Source organism: Bos grunniens, chromosome X (genome assembly GCF_055505025.1).
Source record: "Bos grunniens cultivar Pamir isolate PY7600 chromosome X, Bosgru_T2T1.0, whole genome shotgun sequence".
In the NCBI taxonomy this organism is placed as follows: Eukaryota; Metazoa; Chordata; class Mammalia; order Artiodactyla; family Bovidae; genus Bos; species Bos grunniens.
The window spans coordinates 69,638,193-69,657,611 of record NC_141194.1 but is presented as its reverse complement, the minus strand read 5'-3'; the positions used below and the strand labels follow the sequence as shown (position 1 = coordinate 69,657,611).

At 36.1% G+C, this 19,419-nt stretch overlaps 1 protein-coding gene across 5 annotated transcripts; it reads right to left on the bottom strand.

Moving 5' to 3' along the window:
• Positions 1-1,743: 1,743 nt before the first annotated feature.
• Positions 1,744-15,823, bottom strand: LPAR4 (lysophosphatidic acid receptor 4). 5 transcript variants are annotated; one of them, XR_015159408.1, is made up of 5 exons: positions 15,466-15,820; positions 13,181-13,230; positions 11,747-11,848; positions 6,157-6,295; positions 1,744-2,047 (listed from the first exon to the last, which is right to left on the bottom strand). XR_015159408.1 is itself a non-coding variant. In XM_086388774.1 (4 exons), exon 4 carries the CDS (start codon positions 6,216-6,218, stop codon positions 5,106-5,108), a length of 1,113 nt encoding a protein of 370 aa, XP_086244900.1. In that variant the 5' UTR covers positions 6,219-6,295; positions 11,747-11,848; positions 13,181-13,230; positions 15,466-15,823; the 3' UTR covers positions 2,125-5,105. The 5 variants fall into 5 exon arrangements, 2 of the variants coding, with proteins under 2 accessions (XP_086244900.1, XP_086244901.1); XR_015159407.1 differs by lacking the exon at positions 1,744-2,047 and adding an exon at positions 2,125-3,103; XR_015159409.1 differs by lacking the exons at positions 1,744-2,047; positions 13,181-13,230 and adding an exon at positions 2,125-3,103 and having other exon boundaries at positions 15,466-15,765.
• Between the last annotated feature and the right edge of the window lie 3,596 nt (positions 15,824-19,419).

The window sequence follows — 19,419 nt, the reverse complement described above, 5'->3', positions numbered from 1 at the left end:
GCCTTTTTGTCTGTTATTTTCACCACTGCATTCTTAGTGTCTAGAAGAATGTTTGGCCCATGGTTGGTGTTCAAGGAATTTGTTGAAAAAGTAAATGAATGAATTATGAGTTGCTCCCCCAGCCAAACTTTCCCAAGAACCTCAAACTGCCTTGAATCAAGACTAGTCCAGAAGTCCCATAATCTCAACTGAGGAAGACAATGAACTTGAGTGAGGAAGGTAAAAAGCTGAGCAGACAGTTTATCCTAGACTATCAGCGGGAGCAATGAAGGCTCTTTGTAACAAGCTTTTCATCTTTTAGGGCAGAGCTCCACCATGATAAGAAGGAATACAAGGGATGCACAAGTCATCCCAATCTTAGGGCTTGCCTGGTTTCCCGCACTGACACATTTTAGGCTTCACACTGGCTCTACTCCTCTACCCTCCTGGATTCAGTACCTCTCTGGGTGTTTGGGACAGAAGAGCTTTATTCCCAGACACTCAGACAGAGAAAGAAGTGAAGCAGTGGGAAGTACATAGCTATTCAAAACTCTGAATACAGGCAAATTTTTACTCAGTCATCTGTGCTTTGGCTTCTTCATTGAAACAAACCGTTTCATATTTTAAGAACCACTTCACCAATTCCACCAGGATCAGGAGACATTTGAGGGAAATAATCCAAGTATATATGAGATGAGAGCATGTGTTCCTAGTCACCAGTGGGCAATTTTGGAAGAAAAGACTGTCTGGAAGAAGGCGCTGTATATTTTAGACTCAGTAGTACACAGGGTAGTGTCAAGAGAGTGGGAAAAGAGAGTGGCAGTACAGAGGCCTTACCATGAGATGAGGGAAGCTGAAGTTCATGAGATGATTTACCATTTGCAAGGACAGTCATCTCTCCCCATCCCAACCCTGCTTCAGTCATTTGAATTACCCAGACTCCTTTTATAAGATGCAAACACCAAAGTGAGAATTAAAAGCAGTGGGTAGAGGTGTCTTAATGCAAATCTGTTCAATGTCACTGTCTTGGCAGACATTTATGTCATTTATGTCATTTATGTATTGGTTTTGGTCCACAAAGAAGTACTATTTCTGTAAGAGGTGGGGAGAGATGTTAAAGGGCCACAAGAAACATAGGTAAAGATTTTGGTAAATAATAGCAAATATAAACTGCAGGGCTTTGGGGGTACAGACAGAGATGGAAGATGGTTAATAAGGATGTGAAACCAATGGTATATCCCCATTTCTTCTGAGGATCTGGCTTAGAAGGTCACTAATGACAAAGTTCTTATAATTTTAAACATAGCCTAGGGTTGACCATACTGGTCATGATGTTAGAAAAGGCAGTGTTTGCTGTCATCACGTGGGGAACCAATATACAACGTGCTTTATGAAATGCTGACACTGCTTTCCCTGAGAGTTAGAAGGCATAAGGATGACTAGGAATTCCCTGTGCTTCTATCCTGTGACCACCACTTGTTTTAGTTATTGATCAGTCAGCCACCTCTTTCCAAAATCATCTCACTGTTGTTAGATGACTTTTCTCCCTGACTTTCCGCAGGCCTCCCAGTCATCCTAGGGTATTTCAGGAAATCTGAAAAGTCAGATTCAAGCATCAACTTGGCAATAAACTGCAATTAAATCAAAGCCAAGTTGGACAAATCAGCTTAACCTTTCAGTTTGATCCCTGAAAAGTCACCCGGGGATTTTCCTTTTGCAACTGTACATTAGTCTTCAGACAACTTCAAAAACAAGGTATTGGAATTGATTTGAGATCAAATATCCTTTAATAAGTTCTTTTCTGAAGGATGTAGGGAAGATAAAAGAAAATTGTCTCTGGATGCCCACAGATAAAGGCAAGGTTCAGGGATCCCTTTTCTCCATATTCTTGCCAACATTTGTTGTTTCTTGTCTTTTTAATAATAGCCATTCTGACAGATGTGAGGTGGTATCTCATTTTACTTGCATATCCCTGATGATTAGTGATGCTGAGCATCTTTTCATGTGATATGCCTGTTGACCATCTTCCTTGGAAAAATGTCTATTCAGGTCTTCTGCATACCTGAAACTAATATAACATTGTATATCAATTATAGTTGACTAAAATGGGCAAGTTGAATAAATATTTGACCGAAGTATAACTGCTAGATAATCCAAATGTATTTTATTACATTTAATAAGCACTTAAAATCCAAGTTGTAGCTACAGTTGAATGATTGCTTTTGCTTTTAAATGTAAAATAAAAGGTAATTTTATATTTAGCTTACATTACATTTTGTTTGGTTACATTGTTAATATGACAAAAAATTTATCATTAGCAAGCTATATTAACTATAAAATTTGAAATTAAAATAAATTGAAATATGGAAAAGTGAACAAAACTAAATATGGAAATTATACAGTAAGAAATTGGTTTATTGATATATGTCAACTTGGTTAATATATTCTATTAAATGGTTTGGTGTAATAATCCTAAAATTTCATAATTTTGAGAGTAAAGGGCACAAACAAAAGTTCACATATAGTTTATATTTATAAGAAACAGAAGATAAAGAATACTAAAAGAAACAAAAATATTATTCATACTTTGATAACTAATTTGATCTTACAATATAACCTAACAACCAAACTTTACCTAACTTAACCTAATTTCATCTAACTTAATCTAATGTCTTACATATTCTATCTATAACTTGTTTTCATGAGACAATATAATGCCTGATTATTTTTAGGAATTTAGATCGTGAAGAAAAAGTAATACCATTTTAAGAATTCTGTTTTATTATTTTTCTATTGTTTTAGCCTTTTTTTTCAATCAGTTCCTAGTCCAGGCACAGATTTAGCGGTTTTTAAGAGTTACATTATGCTCATGAATTTTTATCTTAAAATTTTAGTATTTTTAATCTACATATATGTGGGATTCCCTGGTGGCTCAGATGGTAAAGCGTCTGCCTGCAATGCAGAAGACCCGGGTTCGATCCCTGGGTCGGGAAGATCCCCTGGAGAAGGAAATGGCAACCGACTCCAGTATTCTTGCCTAGAGAATTCCATGGATGGAGGAGCCTGGTGGGCTACAGTCCATGGGATCACAAAGAGTCAGACACGACTGAGTAACTTCACATATCTGAAAGACAAAGGTTAATAAGAGTTTTAACAATTAGCTTATTGCTTTAAAAGTTTTAATTTTTTGCCAATATTTTATGGTTTTTAATCTTTTTTAAATCACTCCCTGGTGCAAGTTCAGCAACTTACAAAATGTGTTGTTTCTGAAATTTTTACTTAAGAAGTCTTAGCATTTTAAAATTATCACATTTCTAAATAATTTTAAAAATTGATTAAAACATACTTTAAGAATATTTTGGTTTTGTTTTGCAGTGCTTTAATTATGTGTGTATTTGTCTGTAGTATGTATGCAGGATATTTATTTTCACTACTTCTTACCTGAGCATAAATCTTTCAAGCTATACCATGTTCAGAAGTTTTAAGGTTTTAATATTCTTAAATCTATACTTCATTCAATCAATGGTAAGAGATTCTAAAGATGTTTTTGCTGCTTTTGTTGTTTAAATTAGTTACAAAAAGTTTCTTTGTATATACTTTTAAATATTGATTTTAATTGCTCCTGAAGTAGATGCCAGTTTAGTAACTTCCTAGTTGCATTTTAATTCAAAGCATCTTAAGAAAGTTATAGTATCTTTTAAGTCTTAAAAATGCTCAGAAAAGAAAAGTTCTAAGTTTTGTGTGTGTGTGTGTTGTTGTTGTTATTGTTTTCTAAGGAGTTATTTTGCTTTTATTTTTTACCAATTAGGTCCTGACTTGGGCACAAATGTACTGGATTTCTACTTGTACTCTAAAATTTTATACAAATAATACAGTAATTTAAAATTTACATATACTCAAATAATAAATAAAATATTAATGCAAGTGTTAGGAATATTTTTGTGGTTTTTATTGTTTTACAGGTTTTCTTTTTGTGTGTGTTTGTTTGTTTGCATTGGTTTAGTTTGGTTTATGTATTTTTTTTTTCAATATGCTCCAAACCTGGGCACAAATTCAGCAGCTCTCTGGCTACATTGTGCTCCAAAATTAATATGAAAGCATAAGTAATTTACAGATCTCTGCTCCCTCCCTCAAAAAATGATTGATGCAAGTTTTAAGAAAGTTTTTTGTTTTATTATTATATTTTTGTTATACTTTTGTCCCTTTTTTTTTTCAATTTGCTTCTGACCTGGGCACAAATGCAGAAGCTTTATGGTTGCACTGAGCTTCAAAATTTCACATATGGAATATTTATAAAAATTAGTCTCCCAAAAGAAAAATAATTGAAAATTCTTAGAGAAAATGTTAATTTCTCTTAGTTTTTTATGAACATTTGTTGTTTTATGTGATTTTCCATTTTGCCCTGTTTTGGGCACATATTTAGCAGCTTTCTGGATTTGACATTCCATATAAGAAATTTAATATAGTATAAAAAAGGAAAAGTTTTTAAAAGCTGACACTGCTGGTAACTGCAAATATGTAAATCCAGAAATTTTCCATTTCTTCCCAGCAATATTTATACAAACACAATTTATGTTTCTGCTTTTAAAATATATACAATACATTTTACTAACTTTTTTAAATTTGATACTTTTTTATTAATAATGTTAAACTAAAGTATGTTCTTGTACTAAAATAAACTCAATGACAATTCAAAAAGCAAAAAAAGACTAGTATATATCAGTAGTAACACAAAAGGTTGTTTAAAAAAAAAATACCTGAATTTGTTCTATATTTATAGGCCCAAACTAATTACCAAATATTGGAATGGAAATATATTTTTTCAAAGTTTTTAAGTAAACTCTATATCACTGAAGTCAAGGCTACTGTTGACTTATATAATGTGGTACAATGAATTTCCAACCCAGAAGAAGAGTTTGGCAATTCCTTCTGGCTGTTGTAATTAGATGTGACCTATAATTATCGAACAAAACAATATATGTATTACAATAAACATTCAAATAAATGTATCTGACTATATTCAGTACATTAATCTATTCTCAATATCATTAGCTTCAAATTTTTTATTCAAAGCATAGGAAAGTCATAGAAGAAACTATATCTGGACCTAAAGGGACTTCTTGTACCTAGAAGGTGGATTCTAGCATTAATTCACCACCATTATGTGTTGTTTGATCGCTAGCTTCCTCTTGAATAGCTGGAAGGGAAGGCTTTGTGGTCAGAGGTGTTTCAGTCTTAAACAGAGACTCCATCTTGATATGGGTATTGATATAGAAGGACTTCTGAAAGGACTCAAGGGTGAAGTAATAGATGAAAGGGTCAAAGCAACAGTTTAGAGTTGCAAGGCACAAGGTGATTGGATACATAATCTTTGCAAATCTTTCCAACAAGCAATTGGTAATGGCTTGGGAGCGCACCAGGGCATACAGGAAGAGAACAGAGTTATAGGGTACAAAGCATACCACAAAGACTGCCATATGCACTGTGATCATCTTCAGCACTTTTTTCTTATTAGTCCCAATTTGAGACAATGTAGCAGGCTTACGGAGGGTTTTTAGCACCACAGAAGAGCAAGAGACATTCAGTATCAAAGGAATGATAAAACCAACAACTTCAATAAATATGGTTATCTTGGACAGATATGTCTTCCATACACGTTTGGAGAAGCCCTCAAAGCAGGTGGTGGTTGCATTGTTGACATTAGTGGTGGAGAATAAAGAGGCTGAAATACCACCACTGAGGACTAGGATCCAGACTCCAGCACATACAATGGCAGAATTCCTCCTGGTCCTAATGGTACGGGATCGGAAGGGATAGACAATGGCCAGGAAACGATCCACGCTAATACAGGTAAGGAAGAGCATGCTCCCATAGATGTTGGTTAGGAATGCAGTCCCAGAGATCTTGCAGAGGGTATCACCAAAAGGCCAGTGGCGGTTGAAATTGTAAAATATTTTGAAAGGTAGAGTGCAGACAAAGAGCAAATCAGAGAGGGCCAGATTGGTGATGAAAATAGCTGTCTCACTTCTCATTTTCATGCGGAAGCAGAAGACGAACAGAGATGCACTGTTGGTTATCAAACCCAGGATGAATACAACACTGTAGACAGCACCATTCAGATTATACTTGAAGGAATCATCAACAATGCAAGTATTATTGGCAGTAGCATTGCCCAACCTGGGTCTGAGGTTTGAATTTAAATCTTGGAATTGGAAGTCAATGAATCTTCTGTCACCCATGGACTTTTATTCAGGAGGCCTGCAGACTGCAGGGTTCAGCACTCTGAGACTAAAGGCTGGTAGGAAATGTTTTCCTCCTATGGGAAATAAGATTAAATGAGTCATCAGATCTACCTTCCATCCATTTTTGTGGAGTAAAAGATATTCTGTTCACACAGACTGGAAATAACATGCACATTCAGTTCAGTTTAACAAGTACCTTTTGAATACCTACCATATGTTAAATGGTACTACAAGAGTATCTTGCGGGAACAGGAGGGACCACACTCAAGACAGTAAGCAAAATACTGTAGCATTGCAATTCACAGGAATAAGGTATTTGTTCCTTGGGAGCCCTAGGCTAGCAGGGGTAGGGATATGGAGGCTCTGATAGTTAAAACAATGCTAATACTTGGAAATTTGTATAATTTTTTAACTTCTAAAACATGTTTTATTTGATTCCCACAAGAACACCATAAGATAGGCAAGGCAGGAATTTAACACCATGTTGCAGAAGCAGAAACTGAGCCTTGTATAATTTAGAAATACAATAATGTCAGAATTGGAAGAACATGTAAATGGCATAGTAAGAACCAGAATTCAGGTGTTCTTTTTAAATTCCTAACCAGAGGATTATTAAGCTTCTCTAAATTAAATTGTCTACTCTCTGGTATTACTAAACTTCATTGTTGAGTATTAGTTCTACTGCACAAGACTAAAGGTGGATATGGGACCTCCAGGAAAACCTCTTTTAAAAGTTACAACTAAACTCCTGAATTAAAATGTTGATTCACCTTTTCTTCTAAAATACAGGTTCAGAGAACAGGAATTCCTCAGTGCATTAAAACTTCTGGCTGAAACTTTTTTCACTCCATTACAATGCCTTTATATAGAGAGAATTCAAATGACAATTGCAGTGTTTCTCTCCTTTAGATTGTGGTCCTTATCAAGGTTCTTTCATGCCATACCCTGAGCCTTGGATATTGTCCTACTCCCTCTCCCACTGCCCATTCCATGAGTTACATTCATGCTTTTAGCTTTTAAAATGGGCCAGGTCAATAAAGCCTTTTCTGGCTAAATACAAATGAATTGAGTTGAACAGCCATTCTTGTACGTGTGGAGGTCACTGACTAATTATCTTTGTTGGATATCTGAACCAATATCGTTCAAAGGTACATATAGAAATCTTACTAACATGCTCCTAGGTCAACAGCTGCCATTGGAAGGCTGTCTTCTGAATGCTCTATAATGCACTATGAATGAGTTGTAGCTGAATGAATTCTTTTCAATGAAGAGGATATGGAGTGAAAGTGGTCTTTGTTCCTGACATACCCAGTAATGAGTTTGCACATGATTATATTTTAAAATGTGAAAGCCATTTCTCTGAATTGATTCCCCCTTATGTAACTCTTTCTTTCCAACTCCTGGAACAGGTCACAGGGCCTCATATATAACAGAAAAGGGAGTGGCAGGAGGAACCTGCCAGAGATATAGAGGTCTTAAGTCACTTCAACCAGTGTTTGGCCTGAAGGAAGAGACCATGATTTGAGAGAGTAAAAAAAAAAAAAAAAAACATTCACTCACTGTAGTGCCTACAATGAGAGCTGACTTTGGAGAAAACAGAGTGCAAAGGAAGTGTTGGCATTTTTAATAGCTAAAGTTTAAAGTTAAAATTGGAAGTGTGCTGTTTCTGAATTCTCATTTCATGAGCTTTATGGTGTGTCTTCCCTGAGTCTGACACTTCTGTAAGATCATATTCCTTCTTGGCCATTTCATCTCATATGAAATGGCTCAACTCAAAAGCCAGCTCAACTTTTGCCAGAAGTGACCTTGATATATGAAAGCAGGGTATAGTAAGAATCTTGACAGAGTAAGGTCCAGGAGGAAAAAAAAGCCAGACAAGGAAGAAATAAAAATAGATGGGGAGAGCAGAAGAGAAGATAGCATAGAAAGTAGCAGAGAAAGAAAAATAGAATTGAGAGAAAAGGAAGAATAAAACACACAAAAAAGAAGACCTTGCTGGAGAGAGGTCACTATTTCCATCTAATTTGTATTAAGGGCTAGGAAGATAATTCCTCTAATTCCATCCTCTCTACCTTGCTTCATCTGACTTCTTCCATTTTTCTCAGAAAAAAAAAACAGTACACAACGACTGCTTAAGGTCAATGAATCTAATCTGAAAAAGAAAAACAAAAAGGCAGGGAAATCTCAGTCAATGTGGTTCAAACCTCACTTTGAGAGCTGTAAATCTAAATTTCTACAGATTGCTTCACCAAGGGGGTGGCAGAAATGAAAACAATGGCAACTTCTCAACTGCTTAAACCACATTACATACTATTTTACACCCAGCATGCTACCCATTAGTCTGGAAGTTTTATTTTATTTTTTTTTTATTGCTGAAAGAAATCAAAATAGTCAAAAATATCCCTCTAACATAATCACATAATCTAAAGAAATTATGGGACTGAAAAACCCCTAATATTAAAATCAATCCTCACTCACTATGATCTGCTTGTATTTGCCTTCTACAATAAGTACTGTCAATAAATTTTATTTGGAAAATGCTTTCATAATAGAAGACTTTCCATATTTGCTCAGAGTCCCTCCAGTCTGCCCACTGGTGATCCCCTTACAGAGTATACTTCTAGCTCACTGGCTCTGTATTATTATGTACTTCCCAAAATGGCATGTTTCAAATAGCTGAGCTTTGCTCCCCAGTTTTCTATTCAGTTTTATATCTCTCAGAACATATATACTATATCCACAGCAAACAGTCTGCAAATGCCTGGCACTTCTGTTCTTCTGCTTTGCATAACCAAATTCTGTGGGAGAGAAAGGACCAAAGACAATAAAGCATTAGAGTCCCAATCCTGAAGAGAGAGCATGGGAAAACTGTCACTAAGGCCCTATTCACAGCTTTCCCTTGCTCAAACACACAGCACCTTTTGCTGTCTGGCAGAGAGGGTGTGGTGCTGGGATTTAACATAGCACTGGAAGCAAGGAGTTCTATTTCTGATTCAGACATTGGTTAGCTCTGTAACTTGGCTATACAGTTTCTCTTCCTTGTATAAACATTACCTCTGAGCCTCACAGCTGAGGCTAGGAAGATTCAATAGGGTTTGTGAGTAGCTTTATGAGCTTGCCCAGCATTCAGTCCTAACCACAAAGAAATATTACAGGAGTTTCTTCATTCCCCTTCATCTAGCACAGCTGGACACCTATGTCTCTGTCTTTCTTGGTATGCTGAACTTCATATTAGTAACACATCTTTCTCCTAACACCTCCTAACACTCTACTTCAGAAATCTTCCCTTGAATTTCAACCTTAACTACACATTTTTATCATAACAGGAAAATACAGGAGTGTGTACCAAAAAGAATATCTTCCCACTGAGCTATGGTTAAAAAAACTCAGAGAGGCATTTGACTCTTAAAACTAATTCTGAAGAAAAAAATCAATGAAAAAGAGAAACAAGATCTCTTTTCTGACTGGCTTTCCTTTCTTTCTGCTGAAATAAACAGTGTTTTTTTAACCACTAGATTTTCCTAAATGGCTAACATACTGTATACTGAATGGAGGCAAAGGGCCAACACTTGACCTTCAGATGAGATGAAGAAGAAACAAAAATTAGACTGACACAGTTAATTACATCTTTGACTGCAAGTAGCATTAGACTATTATCTTGTGAGGACCTTTACAGCCAATTATTCTAAATTAATCACCTAGGGGTTCAGAGTGCTGAGTGGATGTATTTTCAGTGACAACAAGCAGGAAGCAAGTCACCTGGAGGTTAGCCAAAAAGAAATCTGACCTTCATGAATTTTTTAACTTTGACCTACACATATGGAGCCAGTTCAGACAGTTCACAGTAGTGTTCACAATGTTTTTCCTTTATAAAAAATTTCTAATGATAATGAAATATAACATGCTTGGGGTCTTTGGGGCTACTGGAGGAAGTAGAGTTAGCCCTTTTTTCCTGTAAAGATGAATATCTAAATCACTTTACTAAGTGCTAAATTTTCAGATGATATATTGAAAACAAGGGTCTAATTTCTGGCATATTCCCAGTAGCCCAGAAAGGCTGACTTGCTTTTGTTCCTTACAGAAGACAATCCAAAATTCAAGGAGACAAGGCCTTAAAGGAAGAGAATACTCAATTTTCCTTACTTGGCTCCCTTTTTAATGAGCTTGGGTCAGATCAGAGTGCTTCTGATCCCCAGAGTCATTTCCTCTTTCTACTCTGGTCGAAGCTTAGGAACACTGCCACAATAGTTTTCAGAGGAAGCTGAAACTTATTGGGTCTTTGTCTATAAATATTTAGCAGTGACACAAACTAAAAAATACAAAAATGTTGCAAAAATATAGATTAAAACTATCCCACTGGAGTAATAGGGAATATATCCAGATTGCCATTCCTCAGATGAGTGGCTGCTAACAGAGAAGACTCCTTAAGGAAATCTTCTAGGCCAAGTCACAAGCACAGGTCACAATCAAACACATGGTTCCAAATGATGTTTCTGTGCACTGGTTACTGTTTCATAATAGTTTTCAAAACACAATCTAGCCATATAAAATTACATATGGAGGAAACCATTGGTAAATGTTTCACTCCATAACTGAGCTGAGAAATTCATCTATATCAGGTCTTATCTCAAACAAGCCTCTCTCTGTGTCAAATGTTTAGATTAATAAGCCTCATTTATTTTTTATCCTTATTTATTGTTTATTTAAGAAATATCCTTTTGAAGAAATCTCTTTATGTTAAATTTGGTTCACACTAAGATTGTTATGACTGTTTTGTCCTCCTGCTTTATTTGAAATGAGCAGGACATTGACATATATCCTAATCTGAGCAGTTCTATCCTTAGTGATTAACTTAATTTTTTTTCACCAAAAAATTATTCTAGTCTCTCACTAACCCTTCATCTGAAAACACAGTCTAACATTTGAAAAATAATGTGATATAGTGCTCAACATGATGGGGTCAAAGACCTCATCATTCCTACTAAAGCAGAATTTTCCTTATCAGTAAGATATAGAGTAAGACAACTGTAGATAAATTGTTCAACCTAATATTATGAAATTGTCTAGAGTCTTGAAACTTAATATCTGGTCTTAGCAGAAGCCCCAGACATTTTGAGGAAATTTTTAGGTATTCTTAAAAGAACCTATTTCCAAATCCTATGAGGTTCATAAATGCCAGCTAGGAATCTGAATTTATTTCTCATATTTGAACAAGTAAATTAGTTACCAATTTGCATATCAATTCATCTGATATACTTGAATACTGATCCTGATAATGTGAACAAAAGTCATGCCTCCCATTGCTAAAGGTATATACCAGTGGCAGAGAAGGCTTAAACCAAAGAATCAATATTTTTCCACCCCAAATCTGCCTGGATTACAATAAACAAATGAAACTCTTCCATACATTCTGGATTTTTTAAATCGTATAATCTGTAATAAACTGGAAACACTGGCTAGAAAAAAAGTTGGAGAATAAAATTAAGAATTTTAGAGAGAGTTATTACCAGGACAGTGGTACTCACCACATTAGTTCAAACCAAATTCTGGCACTAATTTTATCCAAGACTTGGTTGATCAATGAACTTTCTGGAGGTACTGTGGTTAGAGATTTCCTCCAATGGATGCTGTGAAATAGAAATGATCACAATAGCATGTCATGGAGAGAATTTTTCAATAAAATGTATACCAAAATCATAAGGTAAAAAAAATGATTATATGATATGCTGCTGCTGCTAAGTCGCTTCAGTCGTGTCTGACTCTGTGCAACCCCATAGATGGCAGCCCACCAGGCTCCGCCATCCCCGGGATTCTCCAGGCAAGAACACTGGAGTGGGTTGCCATTTCCTTCTCCAATGCATGAAAATGAAAAGTGAAAGTGAAGTCTCTCAGTCGTTCTGACTCTTTGCAATGCCATGGACTACAGCCTACTGGGCTCCTCTGTCCATGGGATTTTCCAGGCAAGAGTACTGGAGTGGGTTGCCATTGCCTTCTCCAATTATATGACATAAATCAGAGTAAATGAGAGCCAACACATTTAAAAATGGTATATAAATGCTTTTGGTTTCATTATTACAGAGTTGCTGATAACATTTTATTTTCGAAACTTGTTACTTCTATGTCATATTTTATTAGTTATATTAACACACACAATGTCCATGAGTTTATGTAACTTATAATCATTTAAGGATAACTAGTGACAAAAGGCATAAAATACTTCTTCCACTTTATAAGGTAATTGTTTTTGTTGTTGTTATTCAGTCACTAAGATGTGTCTGACTCTTTGTGACACCATGGACTACAGCATGCCGGGCTCCCCTGTCCTTCACTATTTTCTGGAGTTTACTCAGATTACTTTATATTAAAAATAATTGAACAAAGGAGATTCCTTTATTTTGATTGAAGTTGTATTGGTTCTTTGGGTTTTGTTGTTGTTGTTTTTCTCCTTTCTTTTTCCCTGGCAATGACTATTACTATTGAGCAGAAGCCTTCATAGGGGAAGAGAAAAGAAGACTGGAACAACATGTGGATACCTTACTGCCTTGTCTCTAACCTGCATCCCTAGTCCAGCTGGATTTCTTCCTTCTCTGAACTGTAGTCATATGAGCAAATCTTCAATTACTGGATATTAGCATACTGACAGTTACCACTGCCTCTACTAGAATGTCCTAGGCCAACCTAATATAGCTTGTCTGTAACATCTTCAAATCACAATTCTACCTAAAATAACTGTATAGAACCAGAAATATTCTGCAATAGTATTCTTACAAGTAGCAGTTACTACCTGTAAAGTGGCAAACTTATACTATCATCACATTTCACTCCCTTCTGAAGGTGGCCTAAACAAAACAAAGTAGACTGCTATGCTTGAACTCTCCGGAAATAAATTTTCTCTAATCTAAAGGAATCAAAACTTAAAAATAAAATCATGAGACAATTTTAAATATATTTGAGATCACCTTAACATTAAGGAGAATTGATTTTCACACTCCTCCAGAGACCAGTATTCCTGGAAAGAAATTAATATTATTTTATTGGTTTATCTTAAAGAAAGAACCATTAACATTTCTTTTATGGCTTTCACAATTGACACAGATTATAAATAAAAAACTTCTTTTTGTTTAGAATCAAAGAAAACTAAGAAATTCAAATACCTAGAAGTTTTCATATTTGGTATTAATTCAATGTAGCCACATCCAGCCCCATCACTAGCTAACTGTGTGAGACCAAGTCACAGTCCCCTTCTGGTCCTCGGTTTCTCATTTTCCTCCATCTTTGCCTTGATTATTAGCAGCCTTCAACTGGCGTCATGGCAGTGTGACTTTACTGGCTATTCCCTCCTATCAGTTGTTTTCACCTGTTCCCATTTGTCACCGCAAAAAAAAAAAATTTAATCCCTCAAAGTCTGAGATAAGGGGAATTAATTTTTATTAGACTCAGTAAAACTACTGCTAATTTATTTTATTTTTAATTGAGGTATAATTGACATGTTATTAGTTTAAAGTATATATTATAATGATGATTTGATTGATATTTGTATGCATTGTGAAATGATCATCAAGGTAAGTCTAGTCAACATCCATTACTATATATAGTTTAGATTTAACACCAGAAGTAAATATTATTAATTTTTATCAGAACCTAAGAATCACAGATCAAGCTGGCATTTATATGGTAAAGTCTCCCTGATACCCTCATTTTCCTCCTCTTCTTTCCTCATGCTCATATCAGCTCTAATTGTCTAGGTCTTAATCCTTGACCTATTCTACCTGTTCCCCAGTCACCTCTCTCCTCAAAATATAAGGTTATTGAAATACTTTAGAACATAACTATAAGGAATCAGTAAACTACCTATCCTATGCTTTGCTCTAATAACCAATCATTTATCTACTAAAAGTGGGACTGGATAACCAATGGTAGGTGAATTCCTATTAAGCTACCAATTTTTAGTACTAATATTCAGAAGTACATTAAGCTTTCTCCTCTCCCTTAAAAAGGCCAAGAGTACACAATGACCATATAGACAGAAAAAAGGCAACTACACAATTTATCTTTGACCACACCACAGTAAGGGCAACAATTTTCATTACAGTTTCTGTCAGATGGAATTGAATAAATTAAGCTTTAGCTAAACTTAGCCTATCTCTGTAAGTCATATTCCTAGTCCTCTTTTTAACTTTTGTGAAAGGCTGGTCTGCTTGTTCCAATAAGGTTTTCATTTGCATCTCCGATTAGCAGGAGATGCTTTAGAGTATAGCAGCCATCAAGTGTATTAGCTGAACTCATCTTTTTCAGCAAGAGCACATTTCATCTGTGACAAGGCAAAATAATTTACAGTCTATGTCGATGAGATATGTTATTTGAAATTCTGTTCTGAAAAATAAATGTTTCAAAGCCACTGAATAATTTGGAGCTTAGGTTATTATTGCTGTCTTCTTCATATTAGCTAAGGAAAAAGAAAGTTGGTATAATTTGGTAAGGTGGCAAAGTGAACAACCCAACTAAGCTCTGAAATATTCTAATCTTAGAATTTGCCTGGTCCTTTCCATAGTGGAATAATAAATTACAGTGCTCAATTTCCTAAAACAAAGTAACTAAAATACAATATCAATTCAACAAAATCATGTAAGTAAAAAGAAAAATCTTAAAAATATTCAGGATATACAAGAAGAGAATTTTAAATGTCACATTATTGCATTTGTTTGGAAAATGGTAATTAATTTCACATATAAGAGCAAATTCCATTTATGCCAGAATTAGTTTCCATTAAACTATTTCTTCCTTTATGGATTATTCATGAATTATTTAATAAAGCAAATGTCACATTCTCCACAAATCAATTAGGCATCAAAGGCATGCTGCTGTATAGTTTTACTAGAAGAAACCTCATCATAATAGAAGCCACATTAGCTCACAATCAATTGCAAACCAAAGAAATATAAAGCTAGCCAAAGAAATTTATAAATTGCTTTACTCTGTGATTTTAAATCAGCTTTTTAGGACAACTGTGTTAACATGAAAAAGCCTGAAAATATTGTATATCTTCCACTAAAACAGTATTATTGCCAAAACAATAGAAATCCTCTTTTGTAACCATTCAACATGAAGATCCCTGTTCAGCACTTCAGAGTTGAAATCTAATTTCTTTCCCCAAACCCTCAAAGCCTCAGTGCTTCCACTGAAGTTTGTTACGCCATCCCCCACCCCCAAACGCCCGAATCAAATCTTTCTCAAAGAGACTTACCCCAAGAAAGAGTGTGCTAGATGACAGAGTGTGCTCATGCCTGTAGACAATTAGGTAATAAACATGTAAACGGGAAACTCGCACTTTAGAAGTGCATATTTTGATCTATTACTATTTTTTACAGGGAAAGTTTATCCCAGCCCAAAGTAGCAGACTCTGGCTGCTGAAGCTTCTTACAGCAAACTGCTCCTTCTGAAAATGTGAGCTTATTTACATTTATCTCTTTCCTTTTGTTAAAGAACGGCCCTCTCGAATGCTGTAGCTGGCATGCCTTTACAACCGAGACACAAGAAAAGGCCCAAAGTCCGGGCCTGAGCGGAGGGCCTGGGGAACTCTTGGGGGTCTCAATAGGAAATGCTTTTCATTGGATAAGAAGGCATTATTAGGAGCCAAGATCCCGCCCAATCCTCTGTGCTCCACGGTTCCCTCAGTCACCAATCACTGGACTGAAGAAGTTTTTCCTTAAAGAGCATTGCCCAGGAAAAGCAGTTTTCACAGTCAAGAACTGGCGGCTTAAGTGCCACTTCACAATATAAAATAATGTCTTCTCTGGGCAATAAATCCTCTGAGAAAGCCTGTGTGCCTGTCTTTGCTGCAGGACTGCTATCTTCCCCCATCCCTTACAATTCTAATGAGGAGGATTAGACGAAACTCCAGACTGGGAGGAGTGTTTCACTTTTGAGCAGCCCATATTTGTTCCAACTTGTTTAAAATAATTGCAATAATAATATTAATAATAATATGGACAGAGAAAGGCAAAGTGATTGGTACCATAAATACACTCCTATGCAAAATACACTCCTACCTATGCAAAATTAAATCTCCTACCACCACAACAAAATGAAATTTAATACTATACTCACTTACTTAAACCAGTGAAGTGCCCTCAGATGGAGATGTGCTGGGGTCCCAGAGCTTTAGTACCCACCTTCCATGTACTAGAGAGTGTTCTGTGGCAAAAGGAGGGTCTACACTTTGCTTAAATAACTTCCTGGAAGGACATCTAGTTACCATGAGATTTTTTAGAGTTTTGCTAAAAACCAAATAAATAGTACAGATGCAATTTGTTTATAATAGGAACTTATCTTCAACTGAATACCTACTTCCCCCTGGGCAAGTTCTTTTCCCATAGGTTTACCACCTTGGTTGCTCACACTGTTTTGTTTTGTTTTTTCCTCCCTCTCTTTCATTTGAATTTGTTGCAGAAATTCATTCACCCATCTGTAACTTCTCTCTAATTCTTCCCCTCTGTCAGCTCCCTTCATCCTTCTCTCCTCTATCTCCACTCACTGCCAATGCTACCACCAGCAGCCACCCCTCCCCCTTCTCTGGAATGAAACTCTTGGGCCAGGGATAAGATGCTTACTTACTCTGGGCAGAGTGGTGTTCCTGGAGAACTGAGGGATTCTCTGACTGCTTTAAAACTTTGGTCTATATAATTAAGCTTCCTCACAAATAAGGCATGCTTCATCTTTAGTAATTCTCCCTCTTTCTATAGCTCTATTGTGACTTTTCACTAAGAGTCAAGATGAGCAAGCAAGTGTGAAGGTGATACTAGCCTTATTATTTGTGACTGATTCTAAAAAGCACTTTCTCTGTTGTTTTCCTTCTCCCCCACTCCCAGTCTCTGCTCCTTCTGTTCCCCTCTCCACTTATCTCAGGTATGTCTATTTCTGTCAGTTGCAGAATTGGTTATGTCTCCACAAATGGTCATTCACCTACTCTGAGCCTGGATCAGTCCTTGGCATATTTATCAAACTACAAGAGAAAGACATAGTCACTGTCCTGCAGTGCCTCACAGTCTAGCTGGGGACACAAGACACATGAAAGGGTGAGATACCAAAGGAAATTTCAAAAAAAAAATATTAAACCCATTATATGGAGAGTAAGTTCTGTAGTGGATCAGAGGATGGAGATGACATCCCATTGATAAGGCCAGAAGGGCTTCCCAGAAGAAGTGGAATTCAAACTGGACTTTGATAGAAAATTAGTGTTTAAATAAGCCAAGAAAACAAGGAAAAATCTTTTCAGGGGGCCAGATAATAAATGATCAGATGCAGTAGGTGTAGAATGAGATGAGGGGAAAATGAAACTGGTTTGTGAAGAGGAGAAAAAAAGTATGATAAGAGCTTTTTTGCCAGAGGGCTCAATTGTAGCAACTCAGTGAACCACAATGATTAAAGTCAAATTTTAGTCATAGAAAGTAAAAGTGAAAGTGCAAGTCACTCAGTCGTGTCCAACTCTTTGCAACCCCATGGACTATATAGTCCATGGAATTCCCCAGGCCAGAATACTGGAGTGGGTAGCCCTTCCCTTCTCCAGGGGATCTTCCCAACCCAGGGATTAAACCCAGGTCTCCTGCATTGCAGGCGGATTCTTTACCAACTGAGCCACAAGGAAATTTTAGTCATGGTCACTGTCTATTTGTCTGTATGATCAGCTCATTGTCTTTCTCCTCGTTGGATCAATATTCCTCAGTCTTTCAACTCATCTGCCTTCATTTCTCCTTAAGGTACCCAAGTACCTTTCTGATTAATCTCACAAATGACTCCTAGATTATTTACCATTTCACTGGGTCACATGGCCTTCTTGCATCACTTCTTCTCTGAACTCTAGCCTAACTGACCTACTTCAGCTTCCTAGAATGATATATTATCCTTCACACCATATCCCTTTCCACACATTAGTCCCCTTGCCTGTAACACTCTCCCTTTCTCTAGCTTCCCCTTCACCAAGGTAATTCCTACTTCTCCTTTGGAATTTATGACAGTAATCATGTCTTCAGGGAACCTTTCCTTATCCCTAGTTCAGGTTACATACACTTATTATATGTTCTTACAGCATTATGGATCTTTGGTTCAGTGTATTCATCACAGGTATAAGTTTATAAGATGTGGCAATTTTTTTTTACTTATATGATAAGTTGATTGTCAGTCTCTCCCAACTGCAAACTCTAAGATGATAGGGTCTATATCTGCTTAATTCAAAATTAATATTAATAATGTTCTCAAAAACTCTTAAGTAGAGTAGCAACATTTCTTTTATTTTATTTTGTCTTATTTTACTCATTAGCTGAAAACCTGTGTCATTTCATCCTTTACAAACAAGTCCACATCAAGGTGTAATTTTACAACAAAGGGTACAAACATATAAATAAAAAGTCCTATTAACAAGAAAGTATTAAAGCTTATCCACTACCATCTCCTTTGGCTTGCATCTCAAAATCCTCACTGTGAACATTCTGGTTCTGCTTTCTCTAATATTTGTAAGGTGGAAGGGAGAAAATTAAAGCTTTCCAAGGTGTTTTCCAAACAACCAGTTTATAGCCCACACAACTTAACCCAAAATGTCCTTTTAAAAATGCCTTCATTGAGTTGCTGATGTCTTTGCTACTGGGAGGTAAGGGATGAATATGCAGCTGAAAAAAGTGCTTTCAGAACTACCTGGGAGGGTGTAAATTTCATTTTAACTGAATAGAGAGTGACAAAATATGACAAACTTCCAACTGGGAATTTACACACTAGGGAAAGAACAGTCAGATGCTTAAGATCTAAATATCTCAAACCCAAATCCCCCTTTTTTTTTCTGCCAACAATATCAAACGACTGGTTGAATTCATCCCAAATTCTAAGACTCAAAACTATGCTAGTTTCCTTAGAAACAGTACAGATGTAACCAAAGGATTTTTACTATGCCTATGGCTTAGGGTCCCACTAACAATTTTGATGACTCTTAAGTTCTCTAAATGAACAAAGTGCCTTTATAAACCTGGGCAGTGTTCCAAGAAGAGAGGTCATTTAATTACTTATTTTGCATTACTTAACAAATACCTTGAAACCTTTAATAAAACAAAGGCAAGATCCTGAATCTTACAGACTTTCTTCTTAATACAGTCTTTTTTGCTTCAGTGGGAGGAAAGGACCACTGGTTAAGTTCCAGACCAGTTCCTAACAC

Excerpts from the sequence above, each read along its gene's own strand:
- LPAR4 (XM_086388774.1), bottom strand. The coding sequence starts at position 6,218 with ATGGGTGACAGAAGATTCATTGACTTCCAATTCCAAGATTTAAATTCA.